The sequence below is a fragment of the Caretta caretta genome, chromosome 3, assembly GCF_965140235.1.
Source record: "Caretta caretta isolate rCarCar2 chromosome 3, rCarCar1.hap1, whole genome shotgun sequence".
Classification (NCBI taxonomy): domain Eukaryota; kingdom Metazoa; phylum Chordata; order Testudines; family Cheloniidae; genus Caretta; species Caretta caretta.
In genome coordinates this window covers 64696960-64715986 of record NC_134208.1, presented here as the reverse complement: position 1 = coordinate 64715986, position 19027 = coordinate 64696960, and the positions used below count along the sequence as shown (strand labels likewise).

At 41.0% G+C, this 19027-nt stretch overlaps 1 protein-coding gene across 3 annotated transcripts in view; it reads left to right on the top strand.

The window, feature by feature from the left end:
- IBTK (inhibitor of Bruton tyrosine kinase) overlaps nt 1–19027 on the top strand; it is a 94753-nt gene that overhangs the window by 67926 nt on the left and 7800 nt on the right. For all 3 annotated transcript variants that reach the window (XM_048845149.2, XM_048845150.2, XM_048845148.2), the window contains 2 exons: nt 1649–1807; nt 7632–7784. In XM_048845149.2, the coding sequence (XP_048701106.2) occupies nt 1649–1807; nt 7632–7784 (312 nt within the window). The remainder of the gene's footprint in view (nt 1–1648; nt 1808–7631; nt 7785–19027) is intronic.

The following is a 19027-nucleotide window of genomic DNA, read 5'->3' as shown; positions in this document are numbered from 1 at the left end:
TGACTTCCCTTTTCAGCAATTCTGCAGTGGATGGATTTATTTGAGCTGTCCTTGGGTTATTCCCTCTGGTGCATGACTCTCCTTTGCCATGAGATTGAAATCTTTCGTTCACAAAACTCTTAGGATCTTTGCTCTGATTCACATGTGTATGTCATCTATGCCATGTAAAAGGGCATTCCTCATAGCTTTAAATATGGACAGGCTGTTGGTGAGATGCAGTCCAGAAGGCTGAGTCTGCATAAGCTCAGTTAGAAAAAGTGGTCCTATGCATATCTTCACCACAATTTCCAGTTTAAAAAATGTCATCCCTGGTTTAATCTTTCAGGCCCCTAGTCTGACTGTAGTCTGACAAGTATCTTTCTCATGCCTTTTATGATTTGGTAGGTATTTGGTCACCTGAGAAATCAAGGTGTACTTAACTAAATGAGTGGTAAAGCATCAGATGGATTCTTATTGTTTTCATCATCTTTTTCCAAAGATGCTACTTGGGCACCTATATGTGCTTTAAGCAATCTGTCTCTGTCTCAATCTCAATTCAGGAGAGGAAATTTCAGTCACTAACACTCTTGACCTGTTATTTAGAGCATGTACATTGGCCAAACCGGACACTCTCTATGCAAAAGAATAAATGGACACAAATCTGACATCAGGAATCATAGCATTCAAAAACCGGTAGGAGAACACTTCAACCTCTCTGGCCACTAAGTAACAGACTTAAAGGTGGCAATTTTGCAACAGAAAAGCTTCAAAAACAGACTCCAATGAGAAACTGCTGAGCTTGAATTAATATGCAAAGTAGATACCATTAACTTGGGTTTGAATAGAGACTGGGAGTGACTGGGTCATTACACATATTGAATCTATTTCCCTAAAGTTAAGTATCCTCACACCTTCTTGTCAACTGTATAAATGGACCATCTTGATTATCACTACAAAAGTTTTTTTTTCTCCTGCTGATAATAGCTCATCTTAATTAATTAGCCTCTTACTCCACCTTTTTATGTTCTGTGTGTGTGTGTATATGTATGTAATTTTCTTACTATATGTTCCATTCTATGCATCCAATGAAGTGGGCTGTAGCCCACGAAAGCTTATGGTCAAATACATTTGTTAGTCTCTAAGGTGCCACAAGTACTCCTGTTCTTTTTGATGTTCATTTTGTTAGTTCTGCAAACAGCGTTCACCTACACTCTCAGCCCACCTTCCATAGAATTGTACTGCTTTCGAGTCTTCCTCAAGTGGGACTATAGAGGCTGCTCGAGGGAGGGAGAGAAATTACTACCAGCAGCTGTTGCTCTTAGTATTGCCACTGCATATTGACACTTGCTGCTTCCCTTCCCCTCTTCTTTGGAGTCTTGGGAAAGAATTTCCTGAACTAGGGAAGGAACTGAAGGATGTCTGGGCCAGTCCTTACTTTTTATGCTCTAGGGATCCTTGAAAGGGGCAGGGAGGGAAGGGAGAGTATCCTCAAAGGGCACTGCTCTTCAGAAGATTCTGCAACTCGACGCTAGAGGCACTAGTGCTTCAAGTGTGAATATGTAGATGATACACTCGAATAAGGGGTGCTGGTAGATAACCTGTCTTTTGAGGTTAGTATTTTAAATGATCGGTTGTTTTCTCTTTTTCCAATTGTCATTTTAATTCATAGTAAACCTGCTTCTCATGGAATCAGGCTTTCTCAGAAGCAAAGAAAAATGATTGCCATGGCGGCTAAGGATAACGGCTCAGTTACAAACAGCCTGGAAACTACTTCCATTACAGCCACGCCACCCACACCTACGAAAGTTACAAAACCAGGGAGCGCATGGTATGTCATCTTAGTTAACTCAGTTTATTTATCTTTGTGTTGATGGTTCCTTTGGGGCAGTATTTTTTTTTTTTTTAGATGTCACAACTTCTATTTAGTTACAAGAAAACAGTGGTGTTTCTACTTTTGTACATTTAGCTTAAAAATTTTAAACAGGAATTGTGGTTGGTGATGGTGATTGTGGCTCAATGTTCTGTGACAAAGTTCCTGCTCTGCCTTGGTGGGGCTTGCGCTTACTGGTGGATTTGCTCGCCTGGGAGCTTCATGGCAGCCCTCAGCTTGGCCGTTTTTCTGAACCCACAGTCCAGGTCGACGACTCCTGTGTCTGACCAGGAGTTGGGAGGATTTGGGGGGAACCCGGGTCCACCCTCTACTCCGGGTTCCAGCCCAGGGCCCTGTGGAATGCAGCTGTCTAGAGTGCCTCCTGGAACAGCTGTGTGACAGCTACAACTCCCTGGGCTACTTCCCCATGGCCTCCTCCCAACACCTTCTTTATCCTCACCAGAGGACCTTCCTCCTGGTGTCTGATAATGCTTGTACACCTCAGTCCTCCAGCTCAGTGTCTTGTCTTCTGACAGTGGCCAATGCCCAGTGCCCCAGAGGGAATGAACAGAACAGCTAATCATCAAGTGGGATGGGTTTTACCTAGGGAGGTGGTGGAATCTCCATCCTTAAAGGTTTTTAAGGTCCGGCTTGACAAAGCCCTGGCTGGGATGATTTAGTTGGTGTTGGTCCTGCTTTGAGCAGGGGATTGGACTAGATGACCTCCTGAGGTTTCTTCCAACCCTAATATTCTGTGATTCTATGATTCTAAGAAGTGATCCATCCATGAACTTATCTAGTTTTTGTTTTTGAACCCTGTTATAGTCTTGGCCTTCACAACATCCTCTGGCAAGGAGCTCCTCTGGTTGACTGTTGCCTATTCATTTCATTTGGTGACCCTCTAGTTCTTGTGTTATGAGAAGGAGTAAATAACACTTCCTTACTTATTTTATCTACACCAGTTATGATTTTATAGACCTCTATCATATCCCCTCTTAGTCATCTCTTTTCCAAGGAGCACTATAGCAGTATAGCAATTTAATATCATAGTCATTAGTTACTTGAAAAAAGGTTGTAATTATAGTACAGTAACTCCTCACTTCAAGTCATCCTGGTTAACATTGATCAGCAACTTAATAAGGAAACAATTAGGGAACATGCTCGTTTAAAGTTGCACAATACTCCCTTATAACATAGTCATTTGGCAGCCGCCTGCTTTGTCCACTGCTTGCAGGAAGAGCAGCCCGTTGCAGCTAGCTGATGAAGGCTTGGAACCAGGGTGGACCGGCAGCCCCCCATTAGCTCCCCACTCACCTAAGTTCCCTGTGCGGCAGCTGCCCAGCAGGCTATCGATTGCCTGCAGTTCAGCTGTCCCTCCCGCCACTGCCGTGTGCTGCTCCTGCCCTCTGCCTTGGAGCTGTTCCCCAAGCCTACTGCTTGCTGTGCAGGGTGGGGGGAGAGGGCAAGAGGGGGGTAATGTCAGGGTGTCCCCCTCTCTCCTGCTCTTGCACCCGCTTACCCCATCTTCCGTAGAGCAGGGGACACACACGACGGCTCAGGACGGGGGGAGCTTCCTGGCAGCTGCCATCTCAGCTTGCTGATCTACTTAGAGTGGGGTCAGCGTACTTAAAGGAGCAATGCGGATCTCTCTATCACACGCATGGTGTGTGTCTCTGTCTGCCATACTGTCTCCCCTCCCTCCATTCATGCTTCCTTGTAGAGTGTGAGGCTACACTAACGAGTTAACCCTTGAGGGTTCAGTCAATTACTAGTTCATCACTTAGCCGTAAGGCATTCCTTGGGAAATATCCCACCCTCTGACTTTACCACCTCAACCAGGCTTCACAATCATCATCACTGTGTAGCAGTATTAAATTGTTTGTTTAAAACTTTGTGTGTGTGTGTATATATATATATATATATATATAAAATAGTCTTTTGTCTGGTGAAAAAAAATTCCCTGGAACCTAACCCCCCCCATTTACATTAATTCTTATGGGAAAATTGGATTTGTTTAACATCTTTTCACTTAAGTTGCATTTTTCAGGAACATAACTACAACGTTAAGTGAGGAGTTACTGTATAACCTATGCACAGTATTTTAACTAATGTCAATTGAATGGAAAGTCTGAAGAATTTGTGGTGTTCCATTATTAATAATCATTCTGGACAAAGAAAATACTTGACACGTTACATTTCTTAATATTAATTTGAAAATCTGTCTTATCACAAAAAATTACTGTTTATTTGCATTTTATCAAATAATTCTGGATTCAGAGTAAGTGCTGTAATTTTGGGGCAGATGCAGTTTATCTTTCGTACATACGTTAGTGAGCTTTAGCTCTGCTTTAAGATGGTACATCATGTACATTATGTCAAGCTGAGAGGTTTTTTTTTCAAAACTTACTTTCCTCAGTGGTCCAACAAAGGATGAATTAAGCTTTGTAGGGTGTTTGAAGGCATCTGTTCATCCAACTTTTCCCAGAAATTGGTTTTAGTGGCTGAAGTTTAATTTATTGGCTAGCGGGAGCTGACTTTTAGTCAATTCTTTTGGTTAATTGGTGTCTTTTTATATTAAATGTATAAGCACCCAGAGATTGTTGGGCACATTTTTACTAAATCAGTCTTTTGAAATATTTTATATAGTGTGTGATGCAGGCCCAGGTATCTTAAGTGAAAAGGCCAGTGCATCTTCCACTGAAGGATAACTTTCTGGTTTAATTTTCATGTGGCCACATATGCCTATAAATGTTCATCTACAATATTCCTCTGTCTGTGCCTACTTAGATGGAAAATCTTGATTAAACCAAGAGTTAAAGCAGAGAATCAGTGAGAAATCTATAAATGTTTCAAATAGCCTAGCTGTTGGAAAGGGGAATTAACTTTGTTAGATAAAGTTTAAACTTCAACAGGCAAACTGTATATTACTATTGGTTGCTTGTGCTAGTTCTTTTAAAAAAAAAAAAAAGTTGTATTAACAATTATCATCCACGTCATCTTTTTTTCTGTAAAAGTATAGAACAGTAAGCTTGGGTGCATCACTTACCCATGTGGAATGTGGATCTTTTTATCCAAAATGTAGAGTACATCTGATGACAAACTCTGCTTTTCATGTATGCAGTATATTGAGAGCTTATAGAGCTTTTGTGTTCCAATGAAAGGAGATACTTGTCTTGGAAATTCAGCAGCTTTACTGGCAAGAACATTTGCCAGAAGGGTGTGGGACCTTCTGGCACTTTCTTTGGTTGATTAAAAGACACCATATAACTTTTACCGTTCTTTTCTTTTATGCCAAAAGAAACTTCCAATTTCACAGGTTGGGGGATTGAAGCTAAAATCAAGTGCTTTGAAGACTGGTAGAGAATAATAAACTTTGTCAGGAGTACTTTTATTTTGAAACACTCCCATGTCCCACAAGAAATTAAACAAAATATTAGCCTTATTTGGATTTTATATATAATGTATGGTTCAGATACATATGTTACGTGTGTGTGTGTAGTGTATATATTATTTGGATGTTATATATATATATATATATATATAGTTCAGATACATATGTGTATATGGTTCAGATACCTAGAGTCTATCTGGAATGGAGGCTTACAACAATTAAAACTCGATATTTTAGTTGCAAAAAATATGTTTTGTGCATCATAATATATTTTAATACTTTTGAAGTCCATACTGGTGCTCCATCTGTCAAAAGTGCCTTCAATAACACACCAGAATGTCAATAGCTCTTCTATAAAGAAACTTCACACTTGTTTGTGTACAGCCAAAATTCCAGGAATAAGATTTTTTTAAGTTTCTTCAATACAATTAAAATATCTTTTCTCTTAAAGACAGTCTGGTCAAATTAAATTAGTGTGTTACAAATTAGGTGGAAAGTGCAGTGCACAAAGCAAGATGAGTTTAGTGAAGATACTGCATTTAAGCCATTAGTTGTTTGTTGGCTAGGCTGTAACGCTTTCATAAGCTTCATTTTGTTTTTACCGAAAATGACAAAAAATAGTAATGCCGGTTCGCTGCTGTGCCCAGTTGCCATTGGATGAAGCTGTGGCAAGGAGGGACATGGAGCAAGTTAGTTAGGTTTTCTAATTCTCTAGCGGGTTTTGCACTGGTCCCAGAAGAGGCTCCTGTAACCTCTGCCAGCTAATAATGGACCACAAGGGACTGTCTGGGGATAGCCAGCATGTTCTGGTCATATCTTTCTAACTCTCATATGCCAAGACTGTAGTGGGAGTGGAGTAGGTGCACGCTGACTCTTCACATGCTACGTCAGGGGAATTCCAAGCTGGTGACTTGCTTTGCTCCCTTTGCACTGCTTGAATCATGCAAAGGAAGAAGAGTGCATTAGAGCATTTGTGAGTAATAGCTTAAATCACTTGTAGAGAAAAACTGAATTTGGCTGAATTTTGGCTGAATCCTGAGGTTAAGCGTACATCAGGTTGATGAAGTAGTATTAAACTGTTCAGTTCCTGATGTGTTTGAGATTTCCCTGAACAGTGCTTGCTGTTTGGTTTTCTAGATGTTTAATTTTTCTTGCTTTGGTCATGATACAGGTTTATATTTCACCCAACATTGCCTTGGTGTAGATAGTATTCTGCATTAAAGAAATAATCTTTTTAAAAAGTAAAAAAAAATCTGGCTTTTTTTTTTTTTTAAATGAAATTCACATGCTTAACACGACTACCATGAGTCGTCCCATTTAAAATGAATGGGACGACTCATGATAGTAGAGTTAAGCATGTGTTTAAGTGCATGCAGGATTGATGCCTGAGATCCTGACAGGAGGGAATCATAAAGTTGTGATAACTCTTTTCTCCTGTAAATAGAAATAGCTTTTGAGTAGAATGTTAGTCATTCTCCTCCCTTCCCTTAACTCAGGGATAGTCAGTAAGTGGACCACGGGCCAAATCTGGACCGCCAGACACTTTTGAACACGCCCTGAAATCTTTTTATTTACTTCTTATTATTAATATTTATTTTTCTCTGGAGTCTGGACCTTGACTATATCTTAGACCAAGAAATTTGCACTTCAACAAAAAATAAACTACTTCTGCCTAAACTTATCTAGAAGGTTGATTCTTTATCCTGCATTAGTTCTGGAGATCAGTAATAAAGGGGCAATGGACACATTGGGGTGAGCAGGGGGAAAATGCATGGATCTGGGTATTCATGGTAGGAATTTACTTTCCTCATCTCAGTTACTTTCCCATACTACACATCTATACTTTTCCTTAACAAAATATTTATTTTAGGGGAGTACCCAGCATAGCATATATAATGTAATGTAATAGAGTAAGGATTCTACTGAAACTTGTGGACCAGGGTTTGCCCATATTTGATATTGGGGTTTTACAAAACGAAGCCTTCTATCTTCAAAGGAGTCTGCCGTCTGTGATCTAGTAAAATTGACACTACAAGCATATAGCTACACTTGACATTTTAGTCTCGTTTTAACAACGGTTAACAATCATGTTAGTGAACACGTTAATTATTTCTATTATTGACAGAACACAAATGTTTGTTAGTTGTATTTAACCCTAGATTTTAGCAATTAAAAATTATTAAATATTGTAATGTGTAGGTATACCCCTAAGTGAATTCCTTGAGCCATATTCACAGCAAAATTCCTGACAGATATGTTGATGAGCAAAATTATATTTGGTGACATGAAAACATGTAGATCTCTAGCCCATATTTAATACAACTCACAAATATAGTCTTGAGAAATGTAAGTCTAAAATGTTGAGCTTTTTGTTGTTGTTGTTTTTTAAAGGGCATCTTCATTACATTCAGCTTTGCCAAAGTCATTCCGTGATCTTGTACTGGAAGAAGAAAAATCTGTCAGTGCAGGTCATTCTCCGGGCATCATTGTCAAAAAAGTTTCTTTTAAAGAAATTGAGGATCCACAAGCTCAAAAGGCCGTAAGGTAAGTGATATTTCTGTTGCAAAACTTCTCTCCCCAGTGATTACTCATGGACTAATGCCCTCACCTGTGGAATATGGAGGCAGTCCAGTGGTGGTGCTGAAGGCTCCAGGACTAGGCTCCACTCTTCAGCTCAGGCCACCAGATTTTCTGCTTCCTGCTGTGGAAAAAATTGGCAGTTCAGTGTCTCCTGACCATTTTCTTTTTAAAACCTTTGTTTTTATTAATTTTCATGCAGCTGCAACTTTATAATCCTCCTCCTCCTCCCATTCCCTGGTAAATAGCAGCATGGTGGCTTCAACCACATGGATCTGCCACTGCGGCTCCTTCCTGCCAAACTCCTGTGCACCCACTCAGGCCTTACATGAACTGTGCTGCAGACACCCAACTTATGAAGCCTTTGTGAAGCAGCACTTCAAAGCTCTGCAGAGTGTGAATTATGCCTCGCATGTTGTCAGTCACCCGACCCTTGCACTGCCAGGGTATGGGGCTCAGAGTCAGACCGGCATGTTAGGTCCCCATTCTGCCCCAGGAAACGACGACTCTAATGCAGAAAAGACCAATCCAGCGCTAATGAACTTTCAGTGAGAGAATCAAGCCTGCTCAAGGGGTAAGTCCCACAACAGACCTGAGCTGGAGGGAGAAAAACCCCTGAAAGGATTGAAAGCTGTCCTCTTCTCCCTGTCCCCAGAAACTAAAGGGCCCTCAGCTCACAGGGGAGAGAAGGGCTCTAACATAGCTTCCCTTCTTCCCACTGGGAGTCAAGGAATTCTCATGATACTCGGGGAGAAGTCCTGCAAACGCCTGAGAGTCCCTAAAAGGCAAACGGAAATGTGTCGTCCTTGCGGTAGTACAGGTGAGTCGCATGATACACGCATTTAATTTACGTGAATTCAACTGTACGCGCTCGACAAAAAAAAAAAAAGATACCTGTAAATAGTGCAGGCAATTCTGCCCACCATTCCACTCAATGAGCGTAAGATGGGAGACATGAATCTGCTGTTCCCTCAATTGGTCTCAGTTCCCGCATGCCTCTCCTAGTGTGAGCATCTTGCCGCGCTGAGTGTGATTCTAGTGTTTAAAGATACGTATTTTTCATACAATGTGGCCCCTAAACGCAAGCCAACTACTTCATCTGGTGCTCAACCAAAGAAACAGCGATCTGTTTGAACGCTGGAGGAAAAAGTGGCTGTGTTGGACTTATTGAGAGATGGTACGTTGGTCTCCAACATGGCGTGTAAATGTGGCCGCAACGAATTTAGCATCTGTGCCATCAAGATTTGAGAGAGAGAAATTCGTCAAGCTATGGCATCAAGTGCTCCAGTAACTTCTAAGGTGACGAGCAAGGTGCGTTATAAGACTTTAGTGAAGACTGAAAAGGCATTAAACTTATGGCTGGAAGACATGAACCATAAACATGTGCCTATCGATGGCAGCACGTTGCGAGAAAAGGCTCTTAGCCTCTACGCGCTGTTCAAACCTACCACTGAAGAGGGACAGCCTTCCGATGAGAAGGAATTCAAAACCAGCCAAGGTTGGCTTAACAGTTTTAGGAACCATTTCAACCTCAAAAATGTCCAGACTACTGGTGAAGCTGCATCTGCCAATGAAGGGGCAGCAAAAGCCTACCCTGAACAATAAAAGAAAATCATAGACGAAAAAGGTTATCTTCTGGAACAAGTTTTTAATGCTGACAAGACTGGGCTCTTCTGGAGAAAAAGGCCCAACCACACTTACATTTCGAAATCAGAAAGACAAGCCCCTGGCTTTAAAGCAGCTAAAGACCATGTGACTGTGTTGTTTTGTGGCAGTGCAGCTAGGCATTTAATAAAGCCGGGCGTGCTCTACAGGGCTGCAAATCCCTGTGCCCTAAAAGGCAAGAACAAAAATCTCTTGCCTGTGTTCAAGGCAATCAAATAAAAAGGCTTCGGTGACGACAGCATTATTTCTGGATTGGTTCCACAAGTGTTTCATTCCGGAGGTCAAGCGGTACCTCGAAGAGAAAGGACTTGACTTTAAAGTGTTGCTGATCATAGACTATGCTCCTGGCCACCCTGAGGCACTCCGGTTTGCGCATAATGACGTTGAAATCGTCTTTCTCCCCCACAATACCACCTCCAACCTCTCGACCAAGGCGTGATTTTCTGTTTCAAGGCCACGTACGCAATTCTTACATTCTCACGGATATGTAGCGCTATGGATGCTGATCCCAAACTTAATGTGATGGAGTGTTGGAATTCCTTCAACATTGCTGATTGCATCCATTGCCTGTTTAATATAAGTAATGCAATCAAGCCTGAAACAGTCAACGCACGTTGGTGAAACCTAATGGAAAGGGTGTGTGAACGATTTTAAGGGTTTTCTGACAATTGACAAAGAAGTGAAAGGCATTGTTCAGGTGGCCAGACAAGTGGGTGGTGATGGCTTCGTCGACATCGTTGAGGAAGAAAATGAAGAATTAATTGAGAGCCATAGAGAAACATTGACTGACAAGAGTATGGGTAAATAAGAAATCCCTTCCCTTCCCTTCACAATGATCCTGATTTTTTAATTAAATCCCCGAGTCGTACTAGGCTGCTCCTATGGTACTTACTGTGGTACTGCAGGCAGGTTTGCAGGTTCCCAGGCACATCTAGCAAGCTGCTTCCACAATTGAGTCTGTGTACCAATACCGCTCCTCTGTTGTGTGGTACCTGTGCTGGGAGGAGTAGTGTATCACCTAGACAGCCAGGGGAAGAAGTACCACACATGCTTTAAAAAAGAAAAAAAATTGGTAACTTGCCAGGAACTGATTAATATTAATAAAATATCTTTCCTTTCAAGTATTCTTACGTATATTTTCCCATTATTGCTTCCTATGAGTGCATCATAAGATCCAAATGAGGACATCTGATTAAACCAAATGTTCAACTAATGTGTTTGTATAAAAATAAAGGCTTTTCATACATTTTGGGAGCCTAACGTTGGTGTAGCAGTAGCTCCACCAGGGAAAGACAAGTCACACCTTCAGAAGGGGACTGCCTTCCAAAACTCCCCTTAGACACTGCACTGCAATTTCGAAGCCTCACTATACCCTTTCAGACCATAGGTTTTTCACGTATTTAGTAAGGAAAGCCTACAGTGTGGCAAACACTGTGGCTCGTTGTCTAGAGGTATGGTTTTTGATTGGACTGAAATGTCTTGGATTTTGTTTTGGTCAAGCCCTTGATGTGATTTGTGATAACTTGGTGGCTACACAGAAGCCATATTATACCCAGGAATAGCTTCACTCATTCAAAACTGATACCTTGTGCATGCAAACTTGTGAGTAGCTATTGGAGGACACATTAGAGAAATTAGTAACTGACATTGCAGAAAGGCATCAACCTCACTATCAAAGCCAGCATAGAAGTCAATTAGTTACTACCAATGCAAAGTGTATCCAAGAAGGGGCCATTACCCTGGCAGAGGGAAAAATCTGGAGTAGATGCATGCAAGGAAACTTAGATAAATTTTCCTCCAAATCAACAAAATCCTCATGACGATGAAGACAAAAATAGTTTTTGTGTATGAGCCACAGTGCTTGTACAAGATTCTTCCTTTTGATCTACCCTCTGTATCCAGAGTCATAAATGGCTGGTGGTAATCGCAGCAAGGCACATGTCACACCCAACTTTCACTCTAGACCAGTGATACTCAGACTGAGGCTCGCGAGCTGCAAGTGTCTCTTAATATGTCTCCTGTGGCTCTTTGCAGCACATGATATTAAAACACTGTGTGCTTTAATTATTAACCAATCAGGATGCTTTTACTATGTTATTAACCAATTAAGCTATTAACTTGCACTAAGTAATTAACCTGTCATACTGTTTAAATATGAATATATAGTACTATAGTAAATGAAACAATGAATTCACACTACTGTGGGTCTTTTGGGTAACGTTGATCACTAATTTGGCTCCTGAACCACTGAGGTCTGAATATCACTGCTCTAGACCCTTGAATACTCACTGTGGAAGCAAACATACTTGGAAGATAAATTTCCAAGAATCTCATATCCTATATAGCTTTTAGTTAATATTGACACTTCTATCAGGGTGTGTGTCTTTTATTTAGTTTATTTTATTTAAAATAAATTAATTAAAAAAAAAAAGTAAAACCCACAAACATGGCCGTAGAGCATTGGACCTTTCAAGTCCAGTATCCTGTCTATGACAATGACCAGAACCAGCTGCTTCAGTAGAAGGTGCAAGAAACCTTAGGCAATTACAGTAATTGAAGCAAAAGCCTCCCCTTCCCTCCCATTAGGGGTTGGCCTGTGATTGAGACATGAGTGTTGATATCTCTTCCAACCAGGGAGTAACTAGAGGTCAAAGTTTCTCTGTGGCAATGGAAATAATGTCCTGGTTAGAGAAGAATCTACCTTTCAAGACAGTTCACATAAAGAATACAGGAAAGAAGAAAAAGGAAAGTGTGGTGTCCTCCTTGTCCTCCACTGGCCCGGAAGGCACTTTGGACTTGCTAGGTAGCCAATGATGCCACATTGTAAACAACAGACCTCTTGAAGCAGAGACTCTTTCATTCAGACCAGGAACAGTTAACAACTTGGGCATCAGAAGAGAAGTGTAATTCAGCATGGATTCTCTATTAAACTCTGATACAGTTTGGTATTCACACAACACTTGGGATTCATTGATCTGATCAAATTTACATTTCTGGTGTGAGGGGAAACCAAAAGCCCAGCACAATGGGATCATGACCTCTAGATACTATTGTAATACAATTATAATAATAATCACAAAGTTCTAGTGATCTCAGCTGCACTAAAGTTTCTTTGGGAGGCTTGGTTGCTGTCCTACAAGAAAACACCTTAGAAAGGTGAGTATCAGCCATAGTGGCACTTTGAAAATAGGCACTTTGGATCCTCCACTTAAGTATCAGGTGCCAAATTTAATTACAGTGACAAATTAGACAAGCCTGTGGCAGACCTTTCCAGCTGCCATTACCTCGGAAAGGCAAGCTTTAGAATTAGTTCTCCTATCCAGACAAGAATCACACTGCCTTTGTCATGGGGAAAAGGTTATTCTTACAGCTCCAGAACATTTCTGTCCAAAGTAAGTTCCTCTTTCCACAATTGCTGGGAAATAATTATCCTGTGGTTTTGTTCTAATCCTTGGAAGGTTGTGGTATAAATAAGCATGCTTAGAGTGATAAAGATACATACTCTCTATGCTTGAGATGTATGCCAGTTGTACTCTGTTCATCCCATTCTGTCCAAAATAGCAAGGCCTTGCAGCTCAAAGTTGCTGCAGGCAAGGTGTAAAAATCTTACCAGTTGGCATACTAGGCATCTGGGAAACTATTCACAGAAGTCTCTAGAGACATTGAGGGAAAAGTTTTTGAGCCTCATCTGAAGAAGATCTTCAAGTAAGTTTCCTTTCCTCTAAAAAAGCATCCTTTAGTAGAGGGTTCTACTGGATTACTTCTCACACAACTCCATATTTTATAAAGCTCTTGCTTTATATGGGGGGAACTCCCGTTCTTGCATTATTCTACTAGAATAATTAAACTCTGCTTTTCCTTTCCTTTCCTTCCCTACTTCTAGAATTCACTGCTCTGTACTTCCTATGAATTAGGAGAGAAGCTGTGCAACAGAATGTGTAATTTCTTACCTGATAATTTTCTTTCTCTTAGCAGCTTCTCTCATTATTCAACCCACCATGGTAATCATATAAATGACCAGAATATAAATTTGAAAATTTTCATTAAAAGAAGTCCTAGACATATATTATCTTAAAGTTAATTTAGTGAGATAATTATGTCATGTTACCCTAATGTAGGGTTACCAGATAGCAACTGTGAAAAAACGGGACGGGGGGGTAATAGATGCCTATATAAGAAAAAGTCCCCAAAAATGGGACTGTCCCTTTAAAAACGGGACATCTGGTCACCCTACCTTAATGCTACTAATTGGTTGCAAGAGCATTTCTACAACTGTGGACGAACTCTTCTGGTGGCCTGAGCTGAAAGGCGGAGCTTAGTCCTGGAGCGTCCAGCCGCAACTCTGGGCCAACTCTGAATTCCACAAGTGGTGCATTCCATAGTTAGCCCATGAGTAATTAATTGAGAGAGAAGCTGCTGATAGAAAATTATCAGGTACGAAATTTTGTCAATTTCTAATCTTAAATGTATAACGTAAGATTTTTGCTTTCTTAGTGATTAGGTAGTTATCCTAGAATAATACACTGATCTTCCCTTTTTAAAATCACTACATCAGGTTTTTTTAGAAAAAGCTGCTAGCAGTTTAGTTATGAATAGAAACCAAATATTCTTATTTATATGCATCAGATTTTCTTACCTGCCATGCAAGCATATGAACAGCATATGTAGTATTTATATTAAAATTAAAGAGGTTCAAATACTTACTATCATGTGGGCAGGACCATCTGCTAATACTTGTATTCAAACCAGAGATGAATTACAATATATATGGAGAGAGGGGTGGGGAGGTGCTGGTTTTGATAGCTCCAGTTTTTATTAATCACTATTCCCATTTTCAAACTGTCTTGTGGATTTTCTTGCTTGATTTCTCTTATGGGTTGGAATCAGTTTTCTTGGCGACTTGCTGGAAGTATAGTGGTGGTTTTGTGATTTATGATTAGGGCTCTGTGTCTGTCATGGAGGTGGCGGAAGTCATGGATTCCGTGATTTTCTACAACCTCTATGACTTCTGCATTGGCAAGTGTGGTTGACCCCAGGGCCAGCTGCTCAGGCAGCCTCAGGGATAGCCACACCGGTTGTTGCTGGAGCAGCCCTGGGGCCAGCCGCACCGGCCGCTGCTGAAGTGGCTCTGGGCAGCTGGCCCTGGGGACCGCCCTAGCAGCAGCTGGTGGGTTTGGCCCCGGGGACCCCCTAAGCAGTGGTCCCAGCAGCTGGTGCCTCTTTCCATGCCCCCCCTTCCCCCAGAGCAGTACTGAGATTTAGTCAGGGGTATTTATAGTACAGGTCACACATCATTAATTTTTGTTTATGGCCTGTGACCTGTCCAGGACTTTTACTACATATACCTGTGACAAAATCGTAGCCTTAATTATGAGGTTCGTGAGTTAGCAACTGGACTGAGGTGACCAAACTCTCTCTTGTTCACTGCCTCTGAAGTACAGTATCTGTATATAGTCATCTAGCTCAAATCCCTAGTGTGAACTGGTGAATGACAAGTGAAAGAATCTGTATCCCATTAATCCCCTATGTTTGGTTTCTTTAGAGTATTATACAAAGATTAAATAGCCCCATAAATCTCCATTGAAGGCAACGGCAAAATTCTTTGTCTGGGCCTAAAGTTAGTAACTCATAATTCAGGATTAAATTCCTACATCAGCCATTCAAGGAGGGTAAGCAGTAATGATTAAAGCTGATCATGCCAGATGTAATTTTCATGGCACTGTGACTTTTTTTCTCTTAGTCTGTTTCCATTTCTTCCTAACATAAAGATGTTTAGCAATTATAGTGCTATGAAAGTAGTGTGACTTAAGTATAAAATGTTTTATCAAAATAAGACCTACTTTAGTGACCCTTACAATTTTTTTTAAATGTTATAGCTGTTTTGCCATCTTTAATTGCTTTTAATCTATTGTCATCTGTTAGGATATTCAGGCCTGTCTGTAAAGGCCTATACTCTAAGAATTTAGGTGTATTCTTATCACTTAACTAGTTACAGAGGTATAAAAGAATCAAAATCGCTGTCTGCCAGTGTAAAGTCCTCTTACTGTGACAGTCTGAGGCCGTTCTTAGGCTAAGGCCTTTGGCTAAGCAGCGGAGGCAGCCATAAGCTGGGAAGCGACCGGTCACACCCTCACATTCCAACTTAGTCACATTGAAATAAGGCGCTATTGGGCCATTAGGAATACAGTCCTGTCCTGATAATGCCTATCGCCTCCAGAGAAAGGGGAGTGCTGAGAAGATGTAAAAGGAAACTTAGTTTGATAGCATCCTGTCTGGCAAAAACTCACTTATCAATAGCTGGGATGTGAAATCCTCATTTCTTTGTTGTTCTATCACTGTAGTCCCCATTTCCTTATTGTTTGTCTGTATAATCTCTGTCTTGTTCTGTGATTGTTTCTGTCTGCTGTATAATTAATTTTGTTGGGTGTAAACTAATTAAGGTGGGATATAATTGGTTAAATAATCATGTTACAATGTGTTAGGATTGGTTAGTTAAATTTCAGTAAAATGATTGGTTAAGGTACAGCTAAGCAGAACTCAAGTTTTACTATATAGTCTGCAGTCAATCAGGAAGGGTGTGGGGGGGAAAAAGAGGAACAGGGAATGGGGGTGGGGAAATTGGAATCATGTTTAGCTAAGGGCAGGAATGGGAACAGGGACACATGTAAGGCTCTGTGGTGTCATTTGGGAGGGGGGACACTAAGGAAGGAAACTGGACTCATGCTTGCTGGAAGTTCACCCCAATAAACGTCAAATTGTTTGCACCTTTGGACTTCAGGTATTGTTGCTCTCTGTTCATGCGAGAAGGACCAGGGAAGTAAGTGGGTAAAGGAGTAGGCCCCCTAACAACATCTATTTGACATAACTTTTCTTTTTTAAACTAAATTTTAACTTTCATCATTCAGAAGTGAATGCACCCAATTTGTGGTTAGGAAAATGATCAAATTTTAAGAGATTAGCTTTAAAAACAAATATAAAAGCAATCGGTGAAACACTGCAAAGGTGAGATATTGCAAAGCTTAGAAAAAATACAGATTTAAGTAGTGGGGTTTTTTAATGACTGCAAAACTGCATAGCTTGTTAACTGAAATTGAAGTGATCTGAGTTGATTCTGTTCTTTCTAAACAGAGACTCTATTTAATGAATCTGGAATTGTATATACAGGGTCAATAGAACTGTGTTGAAGCACCACTTGATATACTAAGACTTCTGTGTCTTATATCAGTCAATATCCTTGTAGTATTTGCACTACATAGAAGGTCAGAATTTTCAGTAAGACATAGAAGCGTATTTGTGTATCTGTAATATATACTCGGAAAGGGATTTGCATGACTTTGGTGTATATGGATGTAGGCCGGTAGTGTTTGGTCACAGAAATTAGATGCATTCAAATTTGTTTACCTTTAACTTTAAAAGTCTGGTGCATAATATATTTTAACCAGAGCACTATTATTTTTGTGTGCTAAAAGTGTTAAGCATTCCACAAAACCTGTATGACTCTGTTGTCAATGGTATGAAATGCACACTGGACAAGGCAGGGGCTTGCTTAACACTGCCCCTTTTCATGTCTATATATGTAGAATCATAGAAATGTAGGGTTGGACGGGACCTTGAGAGGTCATCTACTCCATTCCCCCTGCACTGGGGCAGGTCTAAGTATACCTAGACAATCCCTGACAGGTGTTTGTCTAACCCGTTCTTAAAAACCTCCAGTGATGGAGATTCAACAACCTCCCTTGGTAACTTGTTCTGTGCTTAACTACACTTATGGAAAGTTTTTTTTTTCATAATATCTAACTTAAATCTCCTTTGCTGCAGATTAGGCCACTTTACTACTTGTCCTACTTGCAGTGGATGTGGAGGACAATTGATCACCGTCCTCTTTATAACAACTATTTACATATTTGAAGACTTTTGTTGTTAGGTTCCACTGCTCCAGTCTTCTTTTCTCAAGACTAAGCAAGTAGAGTTTATAAAAAAAAACAAAACCCAACACCCCCTGTCCCCCGCTCCCCCCCCCCCCCCCCAAAAAAACCCAACTTTCCTCATAGTCAGGTTTTTTAAATCTTTTGTAATTTTTGTTGCTCTTCTCTGGACTCTCCAGTTTATCCATATCTTTCTTAGACTAGGCATCTGGAACTGGACACAGTACTCAAGCTGAGGCCTCACCAGTGCTGAGTAATAGAATCATAGAATATCAGGGTTGGAAGGGACCTCAGGAGGTCATCTAGTCCAACCCCCTGCTCAAAGCAGGACCAATCCCCAATTTTTGCCCCAGATCCCTAAATGGCCCCCTCAAGGATTGAACTCACAACCCTGGGTTTAGCAGGCCAATGCTCAAACCACTGAGCTATATGGGATAGTTATCTCCCATGTCTTACATATGACATTTTTGTTTATATGCCCCACAATATTAGCCTTTTTCTCAACTGCATCACATTGTTGACTTTTATGTTCAGTTTGTGATCCACTATATCATCCAGATCCTTTTAAGCAGTACCAGTGCCAAGCCAGTTAATCCCCATTTTATGGTTGTACATTTGATTTTTTTCCTTCCTAAGTGTAGTGCTTTGCATTTGTCTTTGTTGCATTGTATCATGTTGATTACATATTCCTGAGGGAATTCTGCACCCAAAAATGAAAAATTCTTCACCAAAAAATAAAAATTCTGCGCACACTATTTTAAAATCCTGAGAAGTTCTGCGTATTTTATTTTTCAATAGATAAATGTGGAGGCTTCAGCATGACAGTGGGGAGTACAGGCCAGTGGCTTCGTGGAGGTGGGAGATCACCTGCAGACCCCCGCCCACCCAGGGACACAGACTCAGTGGTGAGGTTACACCTGACACAGCGCAAAGGCCAGGCCTACCCCAGAAACAGCCCAGGGCCCTGCCCCTCCATGCTAGGTGCAGCCGGGGAAGATTTCTGGGGGTAAATCTTATCCAGCCTGGGCACTCCTTGCAGGGGAAGAGGAAGTCCTGTCCTCTCCCGCCCCCAGACCAGTTGGGACTAACAGCTAAGCCTGGTGCACAGTAGGAGCCACTGGCGGGCTGTCCTCAGCTCCGCTACCACCATCCCCCCAGTGATTTACCTCTCCGCTGGCTGCTCCGAGGGCCTGAAATGACACACCCACACTGCTGAGGAGGGGCACGTGACTGCTCTTGTGGCTTCTCTTTGCTTCCTCATCAGAAAGTCATTTTTCTGCGGGGAAGCAAAGAAATCTGTGGGGGATATGAATTCTGTAGACACACAGTACCACAGAATTCCCTCAGGAGTAATTTCAGACCAGTTCTCGAATTTGTCAAGGTCATTTTGAATTCTAATTCTGTTCTACAAAGTACTTGCAAACCCTCCCATCTTGGTATCATCCACAAATTTTATAAGTGTACTCTCCACTCCATATTCCAAGTCATTAATGAAAATATTGACAGACCCCTGTGCGACCCTACTAGATATATCTCCCATTTTGACAGTGAAGTATTGATAACTACTCTTTGAGTTCAGTGTTTCAACCAGTTTTGCACCCACCTTGTTGTAAATTTCAT